Source organism: Coregonus lavaretus (genome assembly GCF_964263955.1).
Source record: "Coregonus lavaretus genome assembly, chromosome: 18".
Taxonomy (NCBI): Eukaryota; Metazoa; Chordata; class Actinopteri; order Salmoniformes; family Salmonidae; genus Coregonus; species Coregonus lavaretus.
In genome coordinates, this window is record NC_140005.1 from 16,919,773 (window position 1) to 16,944,881 (window position 25,109).

The following is a 25,109-nucleotide window of genomic DNA, read 5'->3' on the forward strand; positions in this document are numbered from 1 at the left end:
GGCCGCAGGGCCAGACGGATTACCAGGACGTGTACTCCGAGCATGTGCTGACCAACTGGCAAGTGTCTTCACTGACATTTTCAACAAGTCCCTGACTGAGTCTGTAATACCAACATGTTTCAAGCAGACCACCATAGTCCCTGTGCCCAAGGACTCTAAGATAACCTGCCTAAATGACTACCGACCCGTAGCACTGACGTCTGTAGCCATGAAGTGCTTTGAAAGGCTGGTCATGGCTCACATCAACAGCATTATCCCAGAAACCCTAGACCCACTCCAATTTGCATACCGCCCCAACAGATCCACAGATGATGCAATCTCTATTGCACTCCACACTGCCCTTTCCCACCTGGACAAGAGGAACACCTACGTGAGAATGCTATTCATTGACTACAGCTCAGCATTCAACACCATAGTGCCCTCTAAGCTCATCACTAAGCTAAGGATCCTGGGACTAAACACCTCCCTCTGCAACTGGATCCTGGACTTCCTGACGGGCCGCCCCCAGGTGGTAAGGGTAGGTAACAACACATCTGCCACACTGATCCTCAACACGGGGGCCCCTCAGGGGTGCGTGCTCAGTCCCCTCCTGTACTCTCTGTTCACCCATGACTGCATGGCCAGGCACGACTCCAACACCATCATTAAGTTTGCCGACGACACAACAGTGGTAGGCCTGATCACCGACAACGATGAGACAGCCTATAGGGAGGAGGTCAGAGATCTGGCCGTGTGGTGCCAGGACAACAACCTCTCCCTCAACGTGACCAAGACAAAGGAGATGATTGTGGACTACAGGAAAAAAAAGAGGACTGAGCACGCCCCCATTCTCATCGACGGGGCTGTAGTGGAACAGGTTGAGAGCTTCAAGTTCCTTGGTGTCCACATCACCAACGAACTATCATGGTCCAAACACACCAAGACAGTCGTGAAGAGGGCACGACAAAGCCTATTCCCCCTCAGGAGACTAAAAAGATTTGGCATGGGTCCTCAGATCCTCAAAAAATTCTACAGCTGCACCATCGAGAGCATCCTGACTGGTTGCATCACCGCCTGGTATGGCAACTGCTTGGCCTCCGACCGCAAGGCACTACAGAGGGTAGTGCGTACGGCCCAGTACATCACTGGGGCAAAGCTTCCTGCCATCCAGGACCTCTATACCAGGCGGTGTCAGAGGAAGGCCCTCAAAATTGTCAAAGACTCCAGCCACCCTAGTCATAGACTGTTCTCTCTGCTACCGCACGGCAAGCGGTACCGGAGTGCCAAGTCTAGGTCCAAAAGACTTCTCAACAGCTTCTACCCCCAAGCCATAAGACTCCTGAACAGCTAATCATGGCTACCCGGACTATTTGCACTGCCCCCCCACCCCATCCTTTTTACGCTGCTGCTACTCTGTTAAGTATTTATGCATAGTCACTTTAACTCTACCCACATGTACATATTACCTCAACTACTCAACTAGCCGGTGCCCCCGCACATTGACTCTGCAACGGTACCCCCCTGTATATATAGCCTCCCTACTGTCACTTTATTTTACTTCTGCTCTTTTTTTCTCAACACTTTTTTTTGTTGTTGTTGTTTTATTTTTACTTTTTTTGTTTAAAATAAATGCACTGTTGGTTAAGGGCTGTAAGTAAGCATTTCACTGTAATGTCTGCACCTGTTGTATTCGGCGCATGTGACCAATAAAATTGGATTTGATTTGATTTGATTTTATTGAAAGGTATTGAAAACATTGGTGGCAATAATTTTGACCCCTATCTTTTAGAGAAAAATAAATAATTGTTAGACGTGTTAATCTTGTTCTCTGAGCAAATGTATTAGTATAAAATAATATAATTGTTAAAAAATGACATTTTGGCATAAAATAGAGCTCAGTATTTGTATTATTTATTTTATATTCTTTATCAAGGGTGCCAATAATTTTGGACCTGACTGTATAGCCTAGTAAGGTCCACAAAAGGACATTTAGGGACTGCTGTCATTAGGCAGGAAGACCTAATGACATTCCGGTGGCATGCATTGAAAGTGTATCTTTCTCGTGGCTTTCTTTTGCAAAATATCTATGAATTAACTGACTTATTTTCAAATAATTGTCAAAATATAATATCACATTAAGTTCAATGTATTACAGGGAACAATAGCAGGTCTATTTTGCTCCAGAATAGCTAATTGTTCCCTCGTTGGTGCAGACGCTAGCCTAGCTTCTAACTAATGTTAACTAGCTAGCTATCAAGCTAGCCAGGTTTCCTTAGCAGCTTGTACACATCCCACAGCCCTTGCGGCTAGGACAACAGATAGTCCCGGGAGTTTGACCGTTTGAATCCCTGCTGTTTGCTGCTGTTTCCATCTGCCTTGTGACCTACCCTGTCTACGTTGCTACCATGACAAAGACCAAAGCCGGTGGGAGTACCATTGAGGACAGTGGTGTCTCTATCACGGGTGAAGGATCTTTTAACACTAGAACCGCTGGGCCTCAAGGGACCCCCCTTCAAGCTAATGAGCAGTCATACTGACTGCAACATTCTAACAGTGTAATTCATACATTTCATATATGCTATCGCAAAAATAATAATTAGGTTGTGTTTATGAAGGCCTTGGGTAACATTAGAATTACATTTTTTATTTATTTAAAATAACAAAATAGCATTTTCATTGGTTTATGTTACTGTAGGCTATATGTAAAAACAAACACCAAAAACACCAAAATTCAAGTGTTCAATCAATTTAATTTGTGGAGTGCCTTTGTTCAAATTATGAAACAGAAAGCATATGTGTTAGAATGTCTTTTTATGACAAAAAAATAAAATAATACCCCAACCACCAAGACATACGGTCAAGACGCTCGGTCAAATTATGAAAATATCAGTAGCCTAAACATCATTAAAAGCACCAAGTGGCCCTGATAAATAGGGAAACTCAGTAACGTAACAAAATGTGGAAAAAGTCAAGGGTTTTGAATACTTTCCGAATGCACTGTACGTGTCGATATGACAGTAGTCAAAAATAGTAAATTATTGTCAGCTCGTGCTTGTGTGCGTCTTCACGCAATGGCATCAGTTGGAATTCATTTAGCTGTTATCCTTTTTCCTAACGTTTTTTGTAACTTTCACTTGCTTGACACACTTTGACGTACCTTTGTTTGGTTGTAGTGTGTAATAGTCTCTGGTTTTCTCTTTGTTGTGTCCCCGTCGTCTGTGCAGGTGCCTTATTTTGAGCAGAGGGAGGGAGCTCCCATCTTACTTTGTTAATGGTGCCGGCCAGACTTGTTTTCTTTGCAAGCAGCTTGTTCACCAATGGCAGTGAAGTGAAGAAATTGTCCAAGGTGACATTTCTCCCCTTGCCAACGTAAGGTTCCACAAGCCTCATCACCACATTCTGCTGCTCATTCCGTTCACCAGCTCCGGAGTTTTACGTAACCGGCCTTCTAGGCGTCACTGATCTGGTTCATTACCGCCAACCCCGGACTGTCTTGTCTCATTACGCACACCTGGTTCCCATTCCCCCTGATTAGTATGTGCCCGCTGTGCCCCATTGTCCTTGTCGATTACTGTCCCATGTCCGTTGGTTTTGTGAATACCGTGTATTGTGCTCTTGTTATTACGGGTCTCTTCCTGTGTATTGTTTAGAGGTTTACACCTCGCTCTTTTGTTTGGGTTACATCCCTGTGTTATATATATATATATACAGTTACATTTACATTTTACATTTTAGTCATTTAGCAGACGCTCTTATCCAGAGCGACTTACAGTTAGTGAATACATATTTTATTTTTTTATTTTTATACTGCCCCCCCCCCCCCCCCCCGTGGGAATCAAACCCACAACCCTGGCGTTGCAAACGCCATGCTCTATCAACTGAGCTACATCCCTGCCGGCCATTCCCTCCCCTACCCTGGACGACGCTGGGCCAATTGTGCGCCGCCCATGAGTCTCCCGGTCGCGGCCGGCTGCGACAGAGCCTGGATTCGAACCAGGATCTCTAGTGGCACAGTTAGCACTGCGATGCAGTGCCTTAGACAGTTGAAGTTAGAGGTTTACATCCACCTTAGCCAAATACATTTAAACTCAGTTTTTCACAATTCCTGACATTTAATCCTATTATAGATTCCCTGTCTTAGGTCAGTTAGGATCAACACTTTATTTTAAGAATGTGAAATGTCAGAATAATAGTAGAGAGAATGATTTATTTCAGCTTTTATTTCTTTCATCACATTCCCAGTGGGTCAGAAGTTTACATACACTCAATTAGTATTTGGTAGCATTGCCTTTCAATTGTTTAACTTGGGTCAAACATTTCGGTTAGCCTTCCACAAGCTTCCCACAATAAGTTGGGTGAATTTTGGCCCATTCCTCCTGACAGAGCTGGTGTAACTGAGTCAGGTTCGTAGGACTCCTTGCTCGCACACGCTTTTTCAGTTCTGCCCACACATTTTCTATAGGATTGAAGTCAGGGCTTTGTGATGGCCACTCCAATACCTTGACTTTGTTGTCCTTAAGCCATTTTGCCACAACTTTGGAAGTATGCTTGGGTCATTGTCCATTTGGAAGACCCATTTGCGACCAAGCTTTAACTTAATGACTGACGTCTTGAGATGTTGCTTCAATATATCCACATAATTTTCCTTCCTCATGATGCCATCTATTTTGTGAAGTGCACTAGTCCCTCCTGCAGCAAAGCACCCCCACAGGATGATGCTGCCACCCCCCGTGCTTCACGGTTGGGATGGTGTTCTTCGGCTTGCAAGCATTCCCCTTTTTCCTCCAAACAGAACGATGGTCATTGTGGCCAAACAGTTCTATTTTTGTTTAATCAGACCAGAGGACATTTCTCCAAAAAGTACAATCTTTGTCCCCATGTGCAGTTGCAAACCGTAGTCTTTCTTTTTTATGGCGGTTTTGGAGCAGTGGCTTCTTCCTTGCTGAGCGGCCTTTCATGTTATGTCGATATAGGACTCGTTTTACTGTGGATATAGATACTTTTGTACCTGTTTCCTCCAGCATCTTCACAAGGTCCTTTGCTGTTGTTCTGGGATTGACTTGCACTTTTCGCACCAAAGTACGTTCATCTCTAGGAGACAGAACGCTGTGCCTCCTTCCTGAGCGGTATGACGGCTGGGTGGTCCCATGGTGTTTATACTTGCGTACTATTGTTCGTACAGATGAACGTGGGACCTTCAGGCGTTTGGAAAATGCTCCCAAGGATGAACCAGACTTGTGGAGGTCTACAATTCTTTTTCTGAGGTCTTGGCTGATTTCTTTTGATTTTCCCATGATGTCAAGCAAAGAGGCACTGAGTTTGAAGGTAGGCCTTGAAATACATCCACAGGTAAACTTCTGACCCACTGGAATTGTGATACAGTGAATTATAAGTGAAATAATCTGTCTGTAAACAATTGTTGGAAAAATTACTTGTGTCATGTAGAAAGTAGATGTCCTAACCGACTTGCCAAAACTATAGTTTGTTAACAAGAAATTTGTGGAGTGGTTGAAAAACGAGTTTGAATGACTCCAACCTAAGTGTATGTAAACTTCCGACTTCAACTGTATGTATGTATGTATGTATATATATATATATATATATATATATATATATATATATATATATATATACACAGTACCAGTCAAAAGTATGGACACACCTACTCATTCAAGGGTTTTTCTTTATTTTTTACTACTTTCTACATTGTAGAACTATGAAATAACACCTCTGTAGTTCAATCGGTTGAGCATGGCGCTTGTAACGCCAGGGTAGTGGGTTCGATCCCCGGGACCACCCATACGTAAAAATGTATGCACACATGACTGTATGTCGCTTTGGATAAAAGCGTCTGCTAAATGGCATATTATGTAGTAACCAAACAATGTTAAACAAATCAAAATGTATTTTAGATTTTAGATTCTTCAAAGTAGCCACCCTTTGCCTTGATGACAGCTCTTGGCATTCTCTCAACCAGCTTTAACTTCCTGACTGATGTCTTGAGATGTTGCTTCAATATATCCACAAAGGTGCTATCTAGAACCTAAAAGGGTTATTCGGCTGTCCCCATAGGATAACCCTTTGAAGTACCCTTTTTGGTTCCATGGGGACAGCCAGAGAACCCCTTTGGAATCCTTTTTTCTAAGAGTGTATAATACCGGGTGGCACAATTTATAGTCCAATATTTCCACGTGTTTTGGGGAAGGGGGGATTGGGGGGCAAGTGTTTCAATTGTGCAGTATTTAGCTATCAGTATAAGAGTCTGGTACCAGCAGTTGTGATGTGTGTGTAGCATGAATGTGTGTGTGTGTGTGTGTGTATGTCTGTGTGGGTGTGTGCATGAGTGAGTGCATGTGTGCTAAGGTGCGGAGAATCAGAGCAGGTGGTAAGTCCAGTTCAAGCAGTCTGATGGCTTGTAGATAGCCTGTTGGTATCAGACCTCTTGCTCCGATACCGTCTGCCCGACGGTAAGGGAGTGAACAGCTTGTGGCTGGGGTGTGTAGGGTCCTTGATGATGATGCAGGCCTTCCTTAGGCACTGTTTTGAGTAGATGTCCTGGATGGGTGGGAACACGGTCCCAGTGATGTACTGGGCCATCTTCACCATCCTCTGGAGGGCCTTGCGGTCGTGGACAGAGCAATTTCCGTACCAGGCCGTGATGCAACCGGTCAGGACGCTCTCGATGGTGCAGCGGTAGTATTTGGAGAGGACCCAGGGAGGCATGCAGAATTTCTTCAGCCTCCTTAGGAAGTAGAGACGCTGTTGCACCCTCTTGACAAGATTGGTGGTGTTGGACCATGTCAAGTCCTCAGTGATGTGGACTCAGAGGAACTTAACACTGCTGACTCTCTCTACTGCAGTCCCGTTGATGTGGATCGGGGCATGTTCCCTCCTCTGCTTCCTGAAGTCAACAATCTACTCCTTTGTTTTGCTGATGTTGAGGGGGAGGTTGTTGTCCTGGCACCACAATGCCAGTTCACTTACCTCCTCCCTATAGGCTGACTTATCGTTGTTGGTTATCAGGCCTACAACCGTGGCGTCGTCAGCAAACTTTGAACCTTAAAAAGTGCTCCTTCACTCCAGTGCTGTGCTCCTGCCAACCACTGTAAACTACCATACTCCAGGCAGAGCAAGGTCAGAAGAGGATGGAGGGAGAGTGGAGGACTGCAGTTCAGGTTGCTGGCGAAGTGGTGATTGTCTGCGTGCGTGTGCACCCGCATGTTTGTGTTTGTGTTTTGAGTGTGGTCTTCATGTGTGCCTGTATACCTCACCAGCTGTTGCAGGAACAAGCCCTAGTAATGCTGCTGGTTTGTAGCTACATCTCTCATGTTCAGCTTGGGGAGGACAAGGTTGTTGTTTATCTAATCTAGCAGCTAATTGATCCAATTAGAGGAAGGAGGCCCTTTGTGTAGCGACAGAGAGGCTCCTCTGGCCCCTTCAGTAAACTGGTGAAGGAGAGAGCTGCTTTAAGGGTATAACTCACACAGCTGGTGTATGGGCCTCAGAGAAGCATGGTGCAGATTAGAAGCTGCATATATATTAGGCTGGGGGAGGGGAATCATTCTCATCATCATAAATTCTGCCTGAGCTCATTATAGGAGTGTGGGTCTGATTCCAGGAACAAATATATATAATCTTGTTTGTGAAAGGATATTGTGAACACGCAGACATACAGACACGTGCTGAACGCGCGTGCATGCACACACACACACACACACACACACACACACACACACACACACACACACACACACACACACACACACACACACACACACACACACACACACACACACACACACACTCACACACACACACACACACACACACACACACACACACACAGCCATCAAAGGGGACTTATCCACTATATGCTTTAGGGAGATAAAGATAAGCACTTGTAATTAAACATACTGCCCTGTCAAACCCATTTACATGCTTTTGTAAAGCTATAAACACACTAAAAACAATGCTTATGTTTGCATGGGAACCATATTGTAGCTCAACTAAAGATAGGTGGCATTTTGACACTCCTAAAGAGGGGCCCTAATGTGAACGGTATAAGTGACTGATAGCATGTGGATGTAAATCGATGTTCATTATTATGTTTCTATTTTGAGATGAGTGTTGGCAGTGGCAGTGATGAATCAAAGCAATGTGATTCATCTTTGGTTCTGCTGTTGTGCTTTTTACTTTGATTCCTGTCTCTACAATGCTACCATCATATAATCTCCATGGGTACTCACATCTCGCCTTATCTCCATATTATGCATAGTTGCTGAGTTTCTATGATGTTTGCGAATGGCCCGTACTATACTGCTACCATTCCATGTGGACACTACTAACAAAACACTTGAAAATTCTGTCCTGTGTATGTTGTGTTTTTGTTGTTTGTGGTAATGTTGTTTGATCAATTTCTTATGACTTGACCATCCACTCAAATCAATGCCATTTCACTGTTCTGTCTCATCACGACCACATGCATTGTATCTGATAGTAACAATGTCTCTCTTGGTTCTCTCTTGGTCTGTAGAATCACAGTGCACACTGTGTGGTGAGCCAGAAGGTGAGTGTGCCTCGCTGTTCAAAGCTTCTGTCATCATCCAGGCTTATGCAGTGTTGGAAGGGAGGGAGCAGGCTTTTGTTCTAGCCCAGCACTAATACACCTGATTCAGCTAATCCTGGTTCAGACTGATAACTGTGATTAGTTGATTACAGTATTTGAAACAGATGTGTTATTGCTGGGCTGGAACCAATTCATGCACACCCAGTAGCATAGATTAACCATTCTGGCAGAACTGCTTTCCATCACTAACTAACACAGGGGAGATATGGGCTGTGGCCCTGAAGTTAAATAAAGGTGAAATAAAAAAAATGAAAAAATAAATGGGCTGGGGCCCTGATGTAGTGTCTTGTTAGGAGACATCTTAGATGTTACGGAGTGGCTGAAAGCGTCTTGGTCGTTGAGCCTCTTCTTCGTATTCATCCCTTTATGTTATTGGCTAACATCTGGCAATCTTCATTCTTGAAGTGGAAACCATCTTAACAAGGCACAGCTGATGTCATCACCTCATCTTAAAGGGGCAATCTGTGTTTGCTACATCCATTTTTTGACTTTAAACTAGTGACCCATTGATTATTTTATAATAATATAACTATTTATTACGAAATTGTTTGTAAACAATGTAATTGTAAACAAACACTGTATAGCCTCAAAACATGGTTTAAACTATCATTTTAATAACATGGATGGTTAGTCCTTGCATCCATAGCTCTGTTTATGAATTTGAGAGTGGTTCAATTTCTCCAGGCCAGGGTGCCCACTTTGTTGTTGTTTGAAATGCAGATTGCCCCTTTAATGGTATTTTTAAAAGATCTGCATGCATTAAGCTTTGTGTCATTTTTCTCATCACTGTATGTGAGAGCTGGTGCTATTCATTATCCTGCCTTTGCTTCATTCAACCAGCTCAGTGTAAATGTATGTTGCTGTATCACATTTTGTCTACCTGTTTGTCTTTTTTTCCTACTTGTACAACTGCAAACCATGTAGGCCTACAAAGATATATACTGAGAGTATAAAACATTAAGAACACATGCCACTTTCCATGACATAGACTGACCAGGTGAATCCAGGTGAAAGCTATGATCCCTTATTGATGTCACTTCAATCAGTGTAGATGAAGGGGAGGAGACAGGTTAAAGAATAATTATTAAGCCTTGAAACAATTGAGAGATGGATTGTGTATGTGTGTCATTCAGAGGGTGAATGGGCAAGACAAAATATTTAAGTGCCTTTGAACGGGGTATGTTAGTAGGTGCCAGGCGCACCGGTTTGTGTCAAGAACTGTAACGCTGCTGGGTTTTTCACACTCAATGGTTTCCTGTGTGTATCAAGAATGGTCCACCACCCAAAGGACATCCAGCCAACTTGACACAACTGTGGAAAGCATTGGAGTCAACATGGGCCAACATCCCGGTGGAACATTTCGACACCTTGTAGAGTCCATGCCTCGACGAATTGAGTCTGTTCAAAGGGGAAAGGGGGGGTGCAACTCAATATTAGGAAGGTGTTCTTAATGTTTTGTCCACTCAGTGCAAGTCTAAAGCAAAAACTAGGCATAAGTGCTTTTTCTCTTTTGCTCCAGTAGAATTGAGAAATATGAGTATAAATAAAAGAGTAAATATCAAGAAATGGCAGAAATGTTTTCATGTACAGTATATGCTAAACATCAGGAGGATGGTTACCAGAGAATGTCATGCCTAACCTTGCCAAGGTTTCACTGTGTGTAACAGAGCTCTCCCTGGATGCTTATTGGATTAAGACATAATCAGATTGACTGCGGTAACTGTGGATGTGACCTTCCCACAGAGTCAGGGGAGGGAGCGGTCCAGAAGGGCCAGGGAGATGGTTGAGGGCCGGCCCGGGCAAAAGGGACCAGATCTGCCGGGACTTTATTTAGAGCTCCCAGCAGGCTGGATGCTCCAGCGTCAGGCTGCTCATGTCACTGCTCAGTGCCACACGGCGACTGATGCCCCCCTAGACCCCCACAGCCTGGAGGAACCTAAACCTAGGATGAACTGAGAGATGACGTGTTAGACAAAGTGAGAGAAAGCGGGAGAGAGAGAGGGGGGAGAGAGGGAGAGAGATGTTTATGTGAGCAAGATTTGTGTGTGTGTGTGTGTGTGTGTGAGAGAGAGAGAGAGAGAGAGAGAGAGAGAGAGAGAGAGAGAGAGAGAGAGAGAGAGAGAGTAGAAAGAACTGACAACATGCACATCTTATCTCCATGCTTATGTACCGAGTACAGAGCCATTACCAACAGCCCTAACACACACAAACATACAGTATACACACACACACAATAAACAGTGACATTCTCCAAAACGCCATTGGAGAAAGCCAAAGCCCCTGGACGGGAAGGGAAAGCTGTCAGGTTTTATTTATCTGGTTGAAATAAATACATACATTCAATAGTCCACAACGTAGAGCACACAGAGAGGGGCTGTGTCTTCTGTGATTTGTCCCCTGGAGCCAAAGGGATTGTGGGGTTGTTATTGGCCCTCTCCCATCATGCCCGGTGTTGATCATAGGGATTTACAGCTGAGTGTGTCCCTCAGGAGCCCAGCATCCCCCTCTGTTACTCTGTTACTCACAGGGTAATGCCAGGGATTGACACAAGGGCCCCAGGTTGGGATACAAAAAAAACTGTTTTTTTTGGGTTGCCGAGATACCGTTTGTCAATATGAGTTACAGATTGTCCTTGAAAATTGATCAAAATCGTGATAATCTACAATAATAGCATTTCCTTTGGGACATCAGGAAATACAGATGCCGAATCTTAATTTGATCATCCTGTTGTTGCAGGAAATGCAAACATGACAAATGGAAGGTTATGTCGCAAATTTGAATACAATTTGGTTGTGTTTATACTAAGCCGTTTCCATTGGGGATATCCTAACGTTCGGGAAAGCCACTGTTGTTTGTTTTTCCATTCACAGAAACTCCAATTACATCTTCTGTGGGGTAGTTAGGCTGGTGAAATGTACCGTGACCTGAATTTATATTCAAATAAGCTTTGAGACGACCCAAACAAGATGGACCACCAAAACAAGGAATCAATGTGACAATAATAATGCACACGCATGCAGTTCGCTGAATATATGGAAATTCATTACTGGGCCGGCTGTCTGAATATCATATTTTTGTGGAGAGGGAAAAAGAAAACATGAGCTTCAAATAGACCTTTTAATGTAATAATTATAATATACAGTGCCTTCAGAAAGTATTCATACCCCTTGACTTATTCCACATTTTGTTGTGTTACAGCCTGAATTCAAAATGGATTAAATAGTTTTTTTCCCCTCACCCATCTACACACAATACCCCATAATGACAAAGTGAAAACATTTTTTTAGAAAATCTTGCTAATTTATTGAAAATGAAATACAGAAATAACTCATTTACATAAGTATTCACACCCCTAATTCAATACTTTATAGAAGCATCTTTGGCAGCGATTACAGCTGTGAGTCTATCTGGGTAAGTCTCTAAGAGCTTTCCACACATGGATTGTGCAACATTTACCCATTATTATTTTCTAAATTCTTCAAGCTCTGTTAAATTGGTTGTTGATCATAGCTAGACAACCATTTTCAGCTCTTGCCACAGATTTTCAAGTAGATTTAAGTCAAAACTGTAACTCGGCCACTCATGAACATGTAGATTTGGCCTTGTGTTTTACGTTATTGTCCTGCTGAAAAGTGAATTAATCTACCAGTGTCTGGTGGGAAGCAGACTGAACCAGGTTTTCCTCTAAGATTTTTCCTGTGCTTAGCTCCCTAGTCCTTAACGATTACAAGTATACCCATAACATGATGCAGCCACCACTATGCTTGACAATATGGAGAGTGTTACTCAGTAATGAGGTGTATTGGATTTGCCCAAAACATATCACTTTGTATTCAGGACGAAAAGGGAATTGCTTTGCCACATTCTTTGCAGTATTACTTAAGTGCCTTGTTGCAAACAGCATGCATGTTTTGGAGTATTTTTATTCTGCACAAGCTTCCTTCTTTTCACTCTGTCAATTAGGTTAGCTTTGTGGAGTAACTACAATGTTGCTGATCCATCCTCAGTTTTCTCCTGTCACAGCCATTAAACTCTGTAACTGCTTTAAAGTCACCATTGGCTTCATGGTGAAATCCCTTCGCAGTTTCCTTCCTCTCCGGCAACTGAGTTAGGAAGGACGCCTGTATCTTTGTAGTGACTTGGTGTATTGATACACCATCCAAAGTGTAATTTGTAACTTCACTATGGTCAAAGGGAAATTCAATTTTTTTATTTTACCCATCTACCAATACGTGCCCTTCTTTGCGAGGCATTGGAAAACCTCCCTGGTCTTTATGGTTGAAGCTGTGTTTGAAATTCACTGCTCGACAGAGGGACCTTACAGATAATTGTATGTGTGGGGTACAGAGATGAGGTAGTCATTCAAAAATCATGTTAAACACTATTATTGCACAGTCCATGCAACTTATTATGTGACTTGTTAATCAGCTACTTTTTACTCCTGAACATATTTAGAATTGCCATAACAAAGGGGTAGAATACATATTGACTTAAGACATTTCACATTTTCATTTTTATTTAATTAGCAAAAATAATTCCACTTTGACATTATGGGGTATTGTGTGTAGGCCAGTGACAAAAAAAAACTCACTATTTAATCAATTTTAAATTCAGGCTGTAACACAAAGGCTCTGTATGCCATTTAGCAAACACTTTTATCCAAAGTGACTTACAGTCATGTGTGCATACAGATGTAGGATCTTAATTTGAGCCAGTTTGCTTTAGCTGGAAAATAATCCTGCTGCAACAGGAAATGTGAATTATTATGTGGATTATAATTAATGTACATTTTTTGTAGGGGTTGATACATTTTACATTAGGGCAAATCAAGTCTGACATTTTAAATAGGACATTTGAAACTATAGAATCCTTTTTAAACCTTGAATACAATGTTTATAAGTTTACTTTTCCTGCTGTGCAGGAAAATTCTCATCAACGAAAGAGTGATCAAAGTAAGATCCTACATCTGTACATTTTACATATGGGTTGCCCTGGGAATTGAACCCATAGCCCTGCTCCATGCTCTACCAATTGAGCTACAGAGGACCACTTTTATAGACCTAGTAGAAAACATGGTTTCATTCATATAAAAAGTAAGGGTCATTTTAAACAATCATCATAGCAGAGAGACCATTTGTTTTCCTGCTGTCAAAAATAGGAATGTTGGGGAAGTAAGTCATTTAATTTGCTTTCAAACTGAGACTTAGGAGACCTAACAGAAAATAAATTGATAATATTAAATACTAGAGCACTCTCATGGGTATAGGCCAGGGTTTGGTAACCGTTATGACTGGAAGAGCCATTTCTCCCCTCCCCTCCAAAAAAACAAGTGTTGAGGGAGCCGTATAAGAAATCCGAGGCCTTTTCAAGCGCAATAGCGGCAATATCTGATATTCAGCACCACATACAGTGGCGAAAAAATGTATTTAGTCAGCCACCAATTGTGCAAGTTCTCCCACTTAAAAAGATGAGAGAGGCCTGTAATTTTCATCATAGGTACACGTCAACTGTGACAGACAAAATGCTTCACAGTAGGTATGGTGTTCTTTGGATGCAACTCAGCATTCTTTGTCCTCCAAACACAACGAGTTGAGTTTTTACCAAAAAGTTATATTTTGGTTTCATCTGACCATATGACATTCTCCCAATCCTCTTCTGGATCATCCAAATGCACTCTAGCAAACTTCAGACGGGCCTGGACATGTACTGGCTTAAGCAGGGGGACACGTCTGGCACTGCAGGATTTGAGTCCCTGGCGGCGTAGTGTGTTACTGATGGTAGGCTTTGTTACTTTGGTCCCAGCTCTCTGCAGGTCATTCACTAGGTCCCCCCGTGTGGTTCTGGGATTTTTGCTCACCGTTCTTTTGATCATTTTGACCCCACGGGGTGAGATCTTGCGTGGAGCCCCAGATCGAGGGAGATTATCAGTGGTCTTGTATGTCTTCCATTTCCTAATAATTGCTCCCACAGTTGATTTCTTCAAACCAAGCTGCTTACCTATTGCAGATTCAGTCTTCCCAGCCTGGTGCAGGTCTACAATTTTGTTTCTGGTGTCCTTTGACAGCTCTTTGGTCTTGGCCATAGTGGAGTTTGGAGTGTGACTGTTTGAGGTTGTGGACAGGTGTCTTTTATACTGATAACAAGTTCAAACAGGTGCCATTAATACAGGTAACGAGTGGAGGACAGAGGAGCCTCTTAAAGAAGAAGTTACAGGTCTGTGAGAGCCAGAAATCTTGCTTGTTTGTAGGTGACCAAATACCTATTTTCCACCATAATTTGCAAATAAATTCATTAAAAATCCAACAATGTGATTTTCTGGATTTTTTTCCCTCATTTTGTCTGTCATAGTTGACGTGTACCTATGATGAAAATTACAGGCCTCTCTCATCTTTTTAAGTGGGAGAACTTGCACAGTTGGTGGCTGACTAAATACTCCCCCCCCCCCCCCCCCCACTGTATAGCAGTCGGATCAAATTACCACAAAATCTGACATTCAGGGTCAGAGAGCAGTGGACACAGCTGCTGTCTGATGAAGTTGCAGGGAGAATCTGGTGAACATGCTACAGTACTTTATGATTTAAAAAACTACCAACGAAGGAAATATTGTTCTCCAGTGATTAATTGCAATACCCACATCAAGCCCCACAAGAAATTGAATAATGAAACCCAGATACACAAGTATTATAATGCAAACAAAATATTTGGTTTTAATCAATATTTATTGACTTACTGCTTTAACTAAAAACAAAGTGTTGTTTGTTTCTTTACTTTACTTTTATAATGAGGAGGGGTATTATTTCAAACACTCTTTGAAGAGGTAGGGTTTTAGGTTTTTTCGGGCGATGGGCAGGGACTCTGTTGTCCTAGCTTCAGGGGGAAGCTGGTTCCACCATTGGGGTGCCAGGACCGAGAAGAGCTTGGACTGGGCTGAACGGGATCTGCCCTCCCGTAGGGGTGGGAGGGCCAAGAAACCAGAGTTTGGGGTGTAGGGTTTAAGCATTGTCTGAAGGTAGGGAGGGGCAGTTCCTCTGGCTGCTCCATAGGGAAGCACCATGATTTTGTAGTGGATGCAAGCTTCGACTGGAAGCCAGAGGAGTGTGAGGAGGAGCGGGGTGACAGGTTGAAAACCAGGCGGCTGCAGTGTTCTGGATAAGTTGCAGGGGTTTGATGGCACAAGCAGGGAGCCTAGCCAACAGCGAGTTGCAGTAGTCCAGATGGGAGATGACAAAAGCCTGGACTAGGACCTGCGCCGCTTCCTGTGTGAGGTAGGGTCGTACTCTACGGATGTTGTAGAGCATGAACCTGCAGGAGCGAGTCACTGCTATGATGTTTGAAGAGAACGAGAGGGTGTTGTCCAGGGTCACGCCAAGGTTCTTTGCACTCTGGGAGGGCGACACTGTGGAGGTGTCAACCGTAATGAAGAGGTCTTTGAATGGGCAGGCCTTCCCAGGGAGGAAGAGCAGCTCCATCTTGTCGAGGTTGAGCTTGAGGTACTTGGCCGACATCCAAGCTGAGATGTCTGCCAGGCACGCAGAGATGCGTGTCACCACCTGGGTGTCAGAAGAGGGGAAGGAGAAAAGTAGTTGAGTGTCATTCGCATAGTAATTATAGGAGAGACCATATGAGAATATGACGGAGCTGAGTGACTTGGTGTATAGAGAGAAGAGGAGAGGGCCTAGAACCGAGCCCTGGGGGTCACCAGTAGTGAGAGTACGTGGTGCAGACACAGATCCTCGTCACCTGGTAGGAGCGGCCTGCCAGGTAGGGTGCAACCCAAGAGTGTGCAGAGCCTAAGACGCCCAGCCCTGAGAGGGTGGAGAGGAGGATATGATGCTTCACGGTGTCGTAAGCAGCGGATAGATCTAGGACGATGAGAACAGAGGAGAGAGAGTCAGCTTTGGCAGTGCGGAGAGCCTCCGTAACACAGAGAAGAGCAGTCTCGGTTGAGTGACTCGTCTTGAACCCTGAGATAACAAGAGAGTTGACCAGAGACAGCACGCTCAAGTGTTTTGGAAAGAAAATAAAGAAGTGATACATGTCTTTGTTACATCAGATGAGTCAAGTGTTGGTTTCTTGAGGAGGGGGGCGACTCGGGCCATTTTGAAGTCAGAGGGAACGCTGCTTGTGTTCAGGGATAAGTTCATGAGGGATGTGAGGAATGGGAGAAGGTCTCCAGAGATGGTCTGGAGAAGGGAGGAGGGGATGGGCTCGAGCGGGCAGGTTGTCGGGCGGCCAGACCTCACTAGTCGGAGGATTTCATCTGGAGAGAGGGGAGAAAGGTCAAGGCGTAAGGTAGTTCTGTGTGAGTGGGACCAGTGGACTCAAAAGGCTGAGTGAATGAGGAGCATACAGTGCATTCGGAAAGTATTCAGACCCCTTGACTTTTTCCACATTTTGTTACGTTACAGCCTTATTCTAAAATGGATTCAATACATTTTTTTACTCATCAATCTACACACAATACCCCAGAATCACAAAGTGAAAACAGGGTTTGCACATATATAAAAAACAAAAACAGAAATACCTTATTTACATAAGTATTCAGACCCTTTGCTATGAGACTCGAAATTGAGCTCAGGTGCATCCTGTTTCCATTGATCACCCTTGAGATGTTTCTACAACTTGATTGGAGTCCACCTGTGGTAAATTTAATTGATTGGACATGATTTGGAAAGGAACACACCTGTCTATATAAGGTCCCACAGTTGACAGTGCATGTCTGAGCAAAAACCAAGCCATGAGGTCGAAGGAATTGTCCGTAGAGATCCAAGACAGGATTGTGTCGAGGCACAGATCTGGGGAAGGGTACCAAAAAGTATCTGCAACATCGAAGGTCCCTAAGAACACAGTGGCCTCCATCATTCTTAAATGGAAGAAGTTTGGAACCACCAAGACTTCCTAGAGCTGGCCGCCCGGCCAAAATGAGCAATCGGGGGAGAAGGGCCTTGGTCAGGGAAGTGACCAGGAACCCAATGGTCACTCTGACAGAGCTCCAGAGTTCCTCTGTGGAGATGGGAGAACCTTCCAGAAGGACAACCATCTCTGCAGCTCTCCACCAATCATGCCTTTATAGTAGAGTGGCCAGACAGAAGCCACTCCTCAGTAAAAGGCACATGACAGCCCGCTTGGAGTTTGCGAAAGGGCACCTAAGGGACTCTCAGACCATGAGAAACAAGATTCTCTGGTCTGATGAAACCAAGATTGAACTCTTTGGCCTCAATGCCAAGAGTCACGTCTGGAGGGAACCTGGCACCATCCCTACGGTGAAGCATGGTGGTGGCAGTATCATGCTGTGGGGATGTTTTTCAGCAGCAGAGACTGGGAGACTAGTCAGGATCGAGGGAAAGATTAACGGAGCAAAGTACAGAGAGATCCTTGATTAAAACCTGCTCCAGAGTGCTCAGGACCTCAGACTGGGGTGAAGGTTCACCTTCCAACAGGATATCGACCCTAAGCATACAGCCAAGACAACACAGGAGTGGCTTCGGGACAAGTGTCTGAATGTCCTTGAGTGGCCCAGCCAGAGCCCGGACTTGAACCCAATCGAACATCTCTGGAGAGACCTGAAAATAGCTGTGCAGCGATGCTCCCCATCCAAAACCTACAGGAGGGTAGCTCTCCAGGAACAGGGTTGGAGAGCCCTGGTATAGATTGTAGCCTATAGCTCTGGAGGTAAGTTAGTATATAACATGCTCTTTTTATAAGAATAGGATAGTACATATAGAGAAAAGAAAACCAACCAACACTTTCAAACACAAAATATTTAGTATGTTCAAGGTATTCTCTGCGAAACGCTGGTGTCCTATCCTTCAACCCAGGCTCCATTATTTATTCAATATTCACTGGCCATTACAATCTTTGCCTGGTTTCTCCTCTTGTCCATGTAAGTCAACAGGAGGTGTTTTATTATGAATAAGGCATTCACTCAGGGCCTGACCTTCTGAGGCAATTGACTGAATGAGTGGAAGAGATTGGTGGTGTGGGTGGTTATGCTGTACGGTATTCTGTGGGCATCACAGGTAGGCAGGAACACAACTGTGGTTGTTAATGCAGACAGGACTCTTTGATGGGTATTCTGCATCAGTATCAGTCCCCATGTCCAGAACAGACTATGGGAGGCGCACAGTACTACATAGAGCCATAACTACATGGAACTCTATTCCACATCAAGTAACTCATGCAAGTAGTAAAATTTGATTTAAAAAACAGATACAACTACACCTTATGGAACAGCGGGGACTGTGAACAGACACAAACACAGGCACAGACACATTCATACACACACGATAACATATGCACTATACACACACCTTTACATGGATTTTGTGTTGTAGATATGTGGTAGTAGGGTAGTGGCCTGAGGGCACACACTTAATGTGATGTGAAATCTGTTATGAATGTATTGTAATGTTTTTAAAATTGTATAACTGCCTTAATTTTCCTGGACCCCAGGAAGAGTAGCTGCTGCCTTGGCAGCAGCTAATGGGTATCCATAATAAATACAAATACAAACACTCTGATGGAGAGAGAAGGGGGTTAGAGAGAGAGAAAGAGAGAGGGAGAGTGGTAAAGAAAGAGAGACAAAGAGGAGGAGAAGAAAAGGGAGAGAGAAAGAGAGAGAGTGACAGAGTGATTCATGGTAAGAGAGAGGGGAAGAGAATAATTCACAGAAAGAGAGAGAGAATTAGAGAGAGAAAGAAAGAAAGAAACAGAGAGAGAGGGAGCCTCATGCCGAGACCCAAATGAGCATGTGACTGTGTAAATGCTAGGAGGGATTAGAGAAGAGTCTGTGAAGCGTGACTCTAACACAGGGTTTCCCAAACTCGGTCCTATACTTTAGTTTTAATTATGCCTCATTTGTTAACCAATGAACCAATTAAATTGGCGTAAGGGGAAACATGTTTTGGAAGCTCTTGTTCTTAGGGGCTTGAGTTATGCATTACCTATAGACGGGTTGGTTGTTTAGATACATAACTGACGCGTGCACAACTATGGGGCAAAAATAGATGGCGTTGGCTTAGATTGTTGATAACATGTCAACTATATTTCGTCTCCAATGTTTATTGAGAGCTTAAATAAAGTTTTACAATGACCACTTGTCTCTCAAATACACTACCAGTCAAGAACAACTCAAATAAGCAAAGAGAAACGACAGTACATCATTACTTTAAGACATGAAGGTCAGTGAATGCGGAACATTTCAACAACTTTGAAAGTTTCTTCAAGTGCAGTCGCAAAAACCATCAAGCGCTATGATGTAACTGGCTCTCATGAGGACCGCCACAGGAATGGAAGACCCAGAGTTACCTTTGCTGCAGAGGAGAAGTTCATTAGAGTTACCAGCCTCAGAAATTGCAGCCCAAATAAATGCTTCACAGAGTTCAAGTCACCGACACATCTCAACATCAACTGTTCAGAGGGGACAGTGTGAATCAGGCCTTAATGATTGAATTGCTGCAGAGGAACCACTACTAAAGGACACCAATTAGAAGAAGAGACCTGCTTGGGCCAAGAAACACGAGCAATGGTCATTAGACCGGTGGAAATGTGTCCTTTGGTCTGTAGTCCAAATTTGAGAATTTTGGTGTGGGTGAACGGATGATCTCCGCATGTGTTTTTCCCACCGTAAAGCATGGAGGAGGAGGTGTTATGGTGTGGGGTGCTTTGCTGGTGACACTGTCTGTGATTTATTTAGAATTCAAGGCACACTTAACCAGCATGGCTACCACAGCATTCTGCAGCAATACGCCATCCCATCTGGTTTGGGCTTAGTGGGACTATCATTTGTTTGTCAACAGGACAATGACATAACACACCTCCAGGCTGTGTAAGGGCTATTTTACCAAGAAGGAGAGTGATGGAGTGCTGCATCAGATGACCTGGCCTCCACAATATCCCGACATCAACCCAATTGAGATGGTTTGGGATGAGTCGGACGGCAGAGTGAAGGAAAAGCAGCCAACAAGTGCTCAGCATATGTGGGAACTCCTTCAAGACTGTTGGAAAAGCATTCCAGGTGAAGCTGGTTGAGATAATGCCAAGAGTGTGCAAAGCTGTCATAAAGGCAAAGGGTTGCTATTTGAAGAATCTGAAATTACAAATATATTTTGATTTGTTTAACACTTTTTTGGTTACTACATGATTCCATGTGTGTTATTTCATAGTTTTGATGTCTTCACTATTATTCTACAATGTAGAAAATAGTAAAGATAAAGATAAACCCTTGAATGAGTAGGTGTGTCCAAACTTTTGACTGGTAGTGTACATTGTTACAGTTGTTGGTTAGCTACAGTTGAAGTCGGAAGTTTACATACACTTAAGTTGGAGTCATTAAAACTTGTTTTTCAATCACTCCACGAATTTCTTGTTAACAAACTATAGTTTTGGCAAGTCGGTTAGGACATCTACTTTGTGCATGACACAAGTAATTTTTCCAACAATTGTTTACAGACAGATTATTTCACTTATAATTCACTGTATCACAATTCCAGTGGGTCAGAAGTTTACATATACTAAGTTGAATGTGCATTTAAACAGCTTGGAAAATTCCAGAAAATGATGTCATGGCTTTAGAAGCTTCTGATAGGCTAATTGACATCATTTGAGTCAATTGAAGGTGTACCTGTGGATGTATTTCAAGGCCTACCTTCAAACTCTGTGCCTCTTTGCTTGACATCATGGGAAAATCAAAATAAATCAGTCAAGACCTCAGAAAAGAAATTGTAGACCTCCACAAGTCTGGTTCATCCTTGGGAGCAACTTCCAAACACCTGAAGGTACGACGTACATTTACATTTTAGTCATTTAGCAGACGCTCTTATCCAGAGCGACTTACAGTTAGTGAGTGCATACATTTTCCATACTGGCCCCCCGTGGGAATCGAAACCCACAACCCTGGCGTTGCAAGCGCCATGCTCTACCAACTGAGCTACAGGAGGCCCAATACATCTGTACAAACAATAGTACGCAAGTATAAACACCATGGGACCACGCAGCCGTCATACCGCTCAGGAAGGAGACGCGTTCTGTCTCCTAGAGATTAACGTACTTTGGTGCGAAAAGTGCAAATCAATCCTAGAACAACAGCAAAGGATCTTGTGAAGATGCTGGAGGAAAGAGGTACAAAAGTATCTATATCCACAGTAAAACGAGTCCTATATCGACATAACCTGAAAGGCCGCTCAGCAAGGAAGAAGCCACTGCTCCAAAACCGCCATAAAAAAGCCAGACTACGGTTTGCAACTGCACATGGGGACAAAGATCGTACTTTATGGAGAAATATCCTCTGGTCTGATAAAACAACAATAGAACTGTTTGGCCACAATGACCATCGTTCTGTTTGGAGGAAAAAGGGGAATGCTTGCATCATGCTGTGGGGGTGCTTTGCTGCAGGAGGGACTGGTGCACTTCACAAAATAGATGGCATCATGAGGAAGGAAAATTATGTGGATATATTGAAGCAACATCTCAAGACGTCAGTCATTAAGTTAAAGCTTGGTCGCAAATGGGTCTTCCAAATGGACAATGACCCGACGCATACTTCCAAAGTTGTGGCAAAATGGCTTAAGGACAACAAAGTCAAGGTATTGGAGTGGCCATCACAAAGCCCTGACCTCAATCCTATAGAAAATGTGTGGGCAGAACTGAAAAAGCGTGTGCGAGCAAGGAGGCCTACAAACCTGACTCTGACAGGAGGAATGGGCCAAAATTCACCCAACTTATTGTGGGGAGCTTGTGGAAGGCTACCCGAAACGTTTGACCCAAGTTAAACAATTTTAAAGGCAATGCTACAAAATACTAATTGAGTGTATGTAAACTTCTGACCCACTGGGAATGTGATGAAAGAAATAAAAGCTGAAATAAATCATTCTCTCTACTATTATTCAGACATTTCACATTCTTAAAATAAAGTGGTGATCCTAACTGACCTAAGACAGGGAATTTTTACTAGGATTAAATGTCAGGAATTGTGAAAAACTGAGTTTAAATGTATTTGGCTAACGTGTATGTAAACTTCCGACTGTAACTAGCTAGCAGATTTTTGCCATATTAGCATACATGTATCAGTCAAAACACTTCAAAACAAGACATGGTATCAATAACAAGATCAAACTAGATGAAACAAGTCATTTACAATTCACCACATGGCAGTTTCTTGTTATTGTTGCTAGCTATCTGGCCATCCAGAACCATAACAACACACTGCCTTCTGTCCCTTCGAAGTGCGCGCATCGTTTTAGTGACGTGGTCAGCAAACCCGTCTGTAGGTGACTTCTCAAGGTCAGTTACCATGATGGGGTATTGATCGAGCAAAGATTTAAAAGATGTGTTCCAAAATCAATGTATGGGTAATTGCAGTGGATGTGAAATGAGGTAGCAGGATGTTGGGGGACAAGATAATGTAGCCTACTGTGGGCTCCTCATTTTCTCATGGCAATATATATTACACTACAATTCAGAATCCCATATCAGAAAGTACATTCATATTGTTGGAAACATTTTCATGCCAAAACAATAACAACATCCCAAAACAACAAATTATAACTCATATTTACATGTTCTATGGGTCTACCTCCCAGACAGTCTAATTTCATTGTGGGAGACCATCTTACTGTATGCTCTTGCCCCACCAGGCATTACAGGGGCTCTGGAGCTCCTGGTAATAGAATTAAGACCTAATGTATATTCCCCCTGAGCCCAGAAAGCATTGTTCCAAATTGAATTGGGCAGCATGGATTTTTTATTTCAAAAATCCATTTACATTGTTTAGAGGCTAGACTGGCAAAACATGTGCCAGGCTGCAGCCGAAGGTCAATGCCCAGTATAGACCAGGAAAATATGTGATGGGACTGTAGATGGCAACAATAACACAGCCAATATAACAATACTCTACACGTGCTCTGTTTCAGTAGACCCTATGAAGACTAGGTCTGAGCTGTAGTTATAAAACAGGTCCAGTGGATAGAGCACCAGTGGATTTCTGTGAATTTCACAGCTCTGAGCAGAACACAACATTGCAAGGGCTTAGCATCTCTGAGTATGGCAATGCAGGGGCTTTGTGTCACCAACAGCCATCTTAGAAAAAAAAGCAAAGTCTAAAGATTGCCTCCGGCAGCCTAGTGAAGTGGATTAAGCAAACATGCCATTAAAACTGCAAGCAATTTTTACCAGGCGCAGGCAGGCGGGCAGGCAGACCCACTCTCCAGGCTTATTGTCAACTAAGCAAAGTCTCTATCTTTCTCGCTCTGCTCTCAGGCCAGCTTGCTCCCAACACTGCAATTTCTGCTGCACTTTTCCCCTAATTTCTGATTTCTTTCTTGTAACATTTTTACTTAAGTCTGTTATGAAACAAAATTGATGGAGTCTGAACAAATACTTCTATAACAAACATTTTGATGACTCAGTGAAGACTAGCCACTTGCTACCAGTCATACCTGCCTATACCTGCTCCAAAGTACCCACAGTAAGGATAGAGTAGAAAGTCATCGCTCTGGCTCGATAGCTGGCATGGCCTAAAATATCACGTCATCAAATCCAAGTTCAATTTCAACATGATGAATGTGTGAAGATAAATCTGCCTCATGGAAGAAGATCACAGAGGACACACTGAGAATCACTCCATCTCTCTGCCTAACTATCTATTTATCTCTCTGCCTATCTCTCTGCCTAACTATCTATCTATTTATCTATCAATCTCGCTCTTGCTCGCTCTCTCTTGCGCTCTCTCTTGCTCTCGCTCTCTCTCTCTCGCTCGCTCTCTTGCTCTCTCTCTCTCGCTCTCTCTGCTGTGATTGATCAGTCTTTCTCTAACAGGTTCAGTAGATTGAGAAATGAGGTAGCTGAGTTGCAGATAGCAGGCACAGCTCATGACTGGACCAGGGAGAGTCAAAATGCTTCTGACTGGAGCTTGGATGGAGGCAAGGGGTAGTTTAACCAGAGAGAGAGTTGTTTGTGGGACATGGGACAAACACACACTTTTCTGTTTTCTAAATATGGTCTGAGACTCTCCAGGTATTCCCTTCCCAATCATGTTGCCTGTAGAGGAGAGGAGCCAGTGTGTGTGTGTACCGGATGAGCAGCTGTACAGGTTTGTGATGTGCTAGGTAATTGCTGTAGGGACTGCTGCCCACTAGAGTAGAGAGGAAAGTCCTGGAAGGGCTGTGTAGACAGAAATAGATGGGTAGGAATACAAAGTTAATAAAGTAAGATATGGGTTATCTGACTCTTGATTGTCACGTTCGTTGAATGACGGGTCAGACCAAGGCGCAGCGTGATATGCGTACATGTTTATTCACCAATAAACACACAACAAAACAACAAAGGAAACTAAACGTGAAGTCCTAAGGTAGACACACAACTAACCTTACCAGGAACAAGATCCCACAACTAGACAGTGCCAATAGGCTGCCTAAGTATAGTCCCCAATCAGAGACAACGAGCGACAGCTGCCTCTGATTGGGAACCACACCGGCCAACATAGAACTATACATACTAGATCACAAAC

The 25,109-nt window shown here is 43.4% G+C and overlaps 1 protein-coding gene across 1 annotated transcript in view; it reads left to right on the top strand.

The window, feature by feature from the left end:
- The window catches only part of dlgap2a (discs, large homolog-associated protein 2a), a gene marked incomplete at both ends in the record, with an annotated part of 341,967 nt that overhangs the window by 189,399 nt on the left and 127,459 nt on the right, over positions 1 to 25,109 (top strand). Inside the window, one exon of the mRNA XM_084182088.1 lies at positions 8,513 to 8,545. Within this exon, the coding sequence (XP_084038214.1) occupies positions 8,513 to 8,545 (33 nt within the window). The remainder of the gene's footprint in view (positions 1 to 8,512; positions 8,546 to 25,109) is intronic.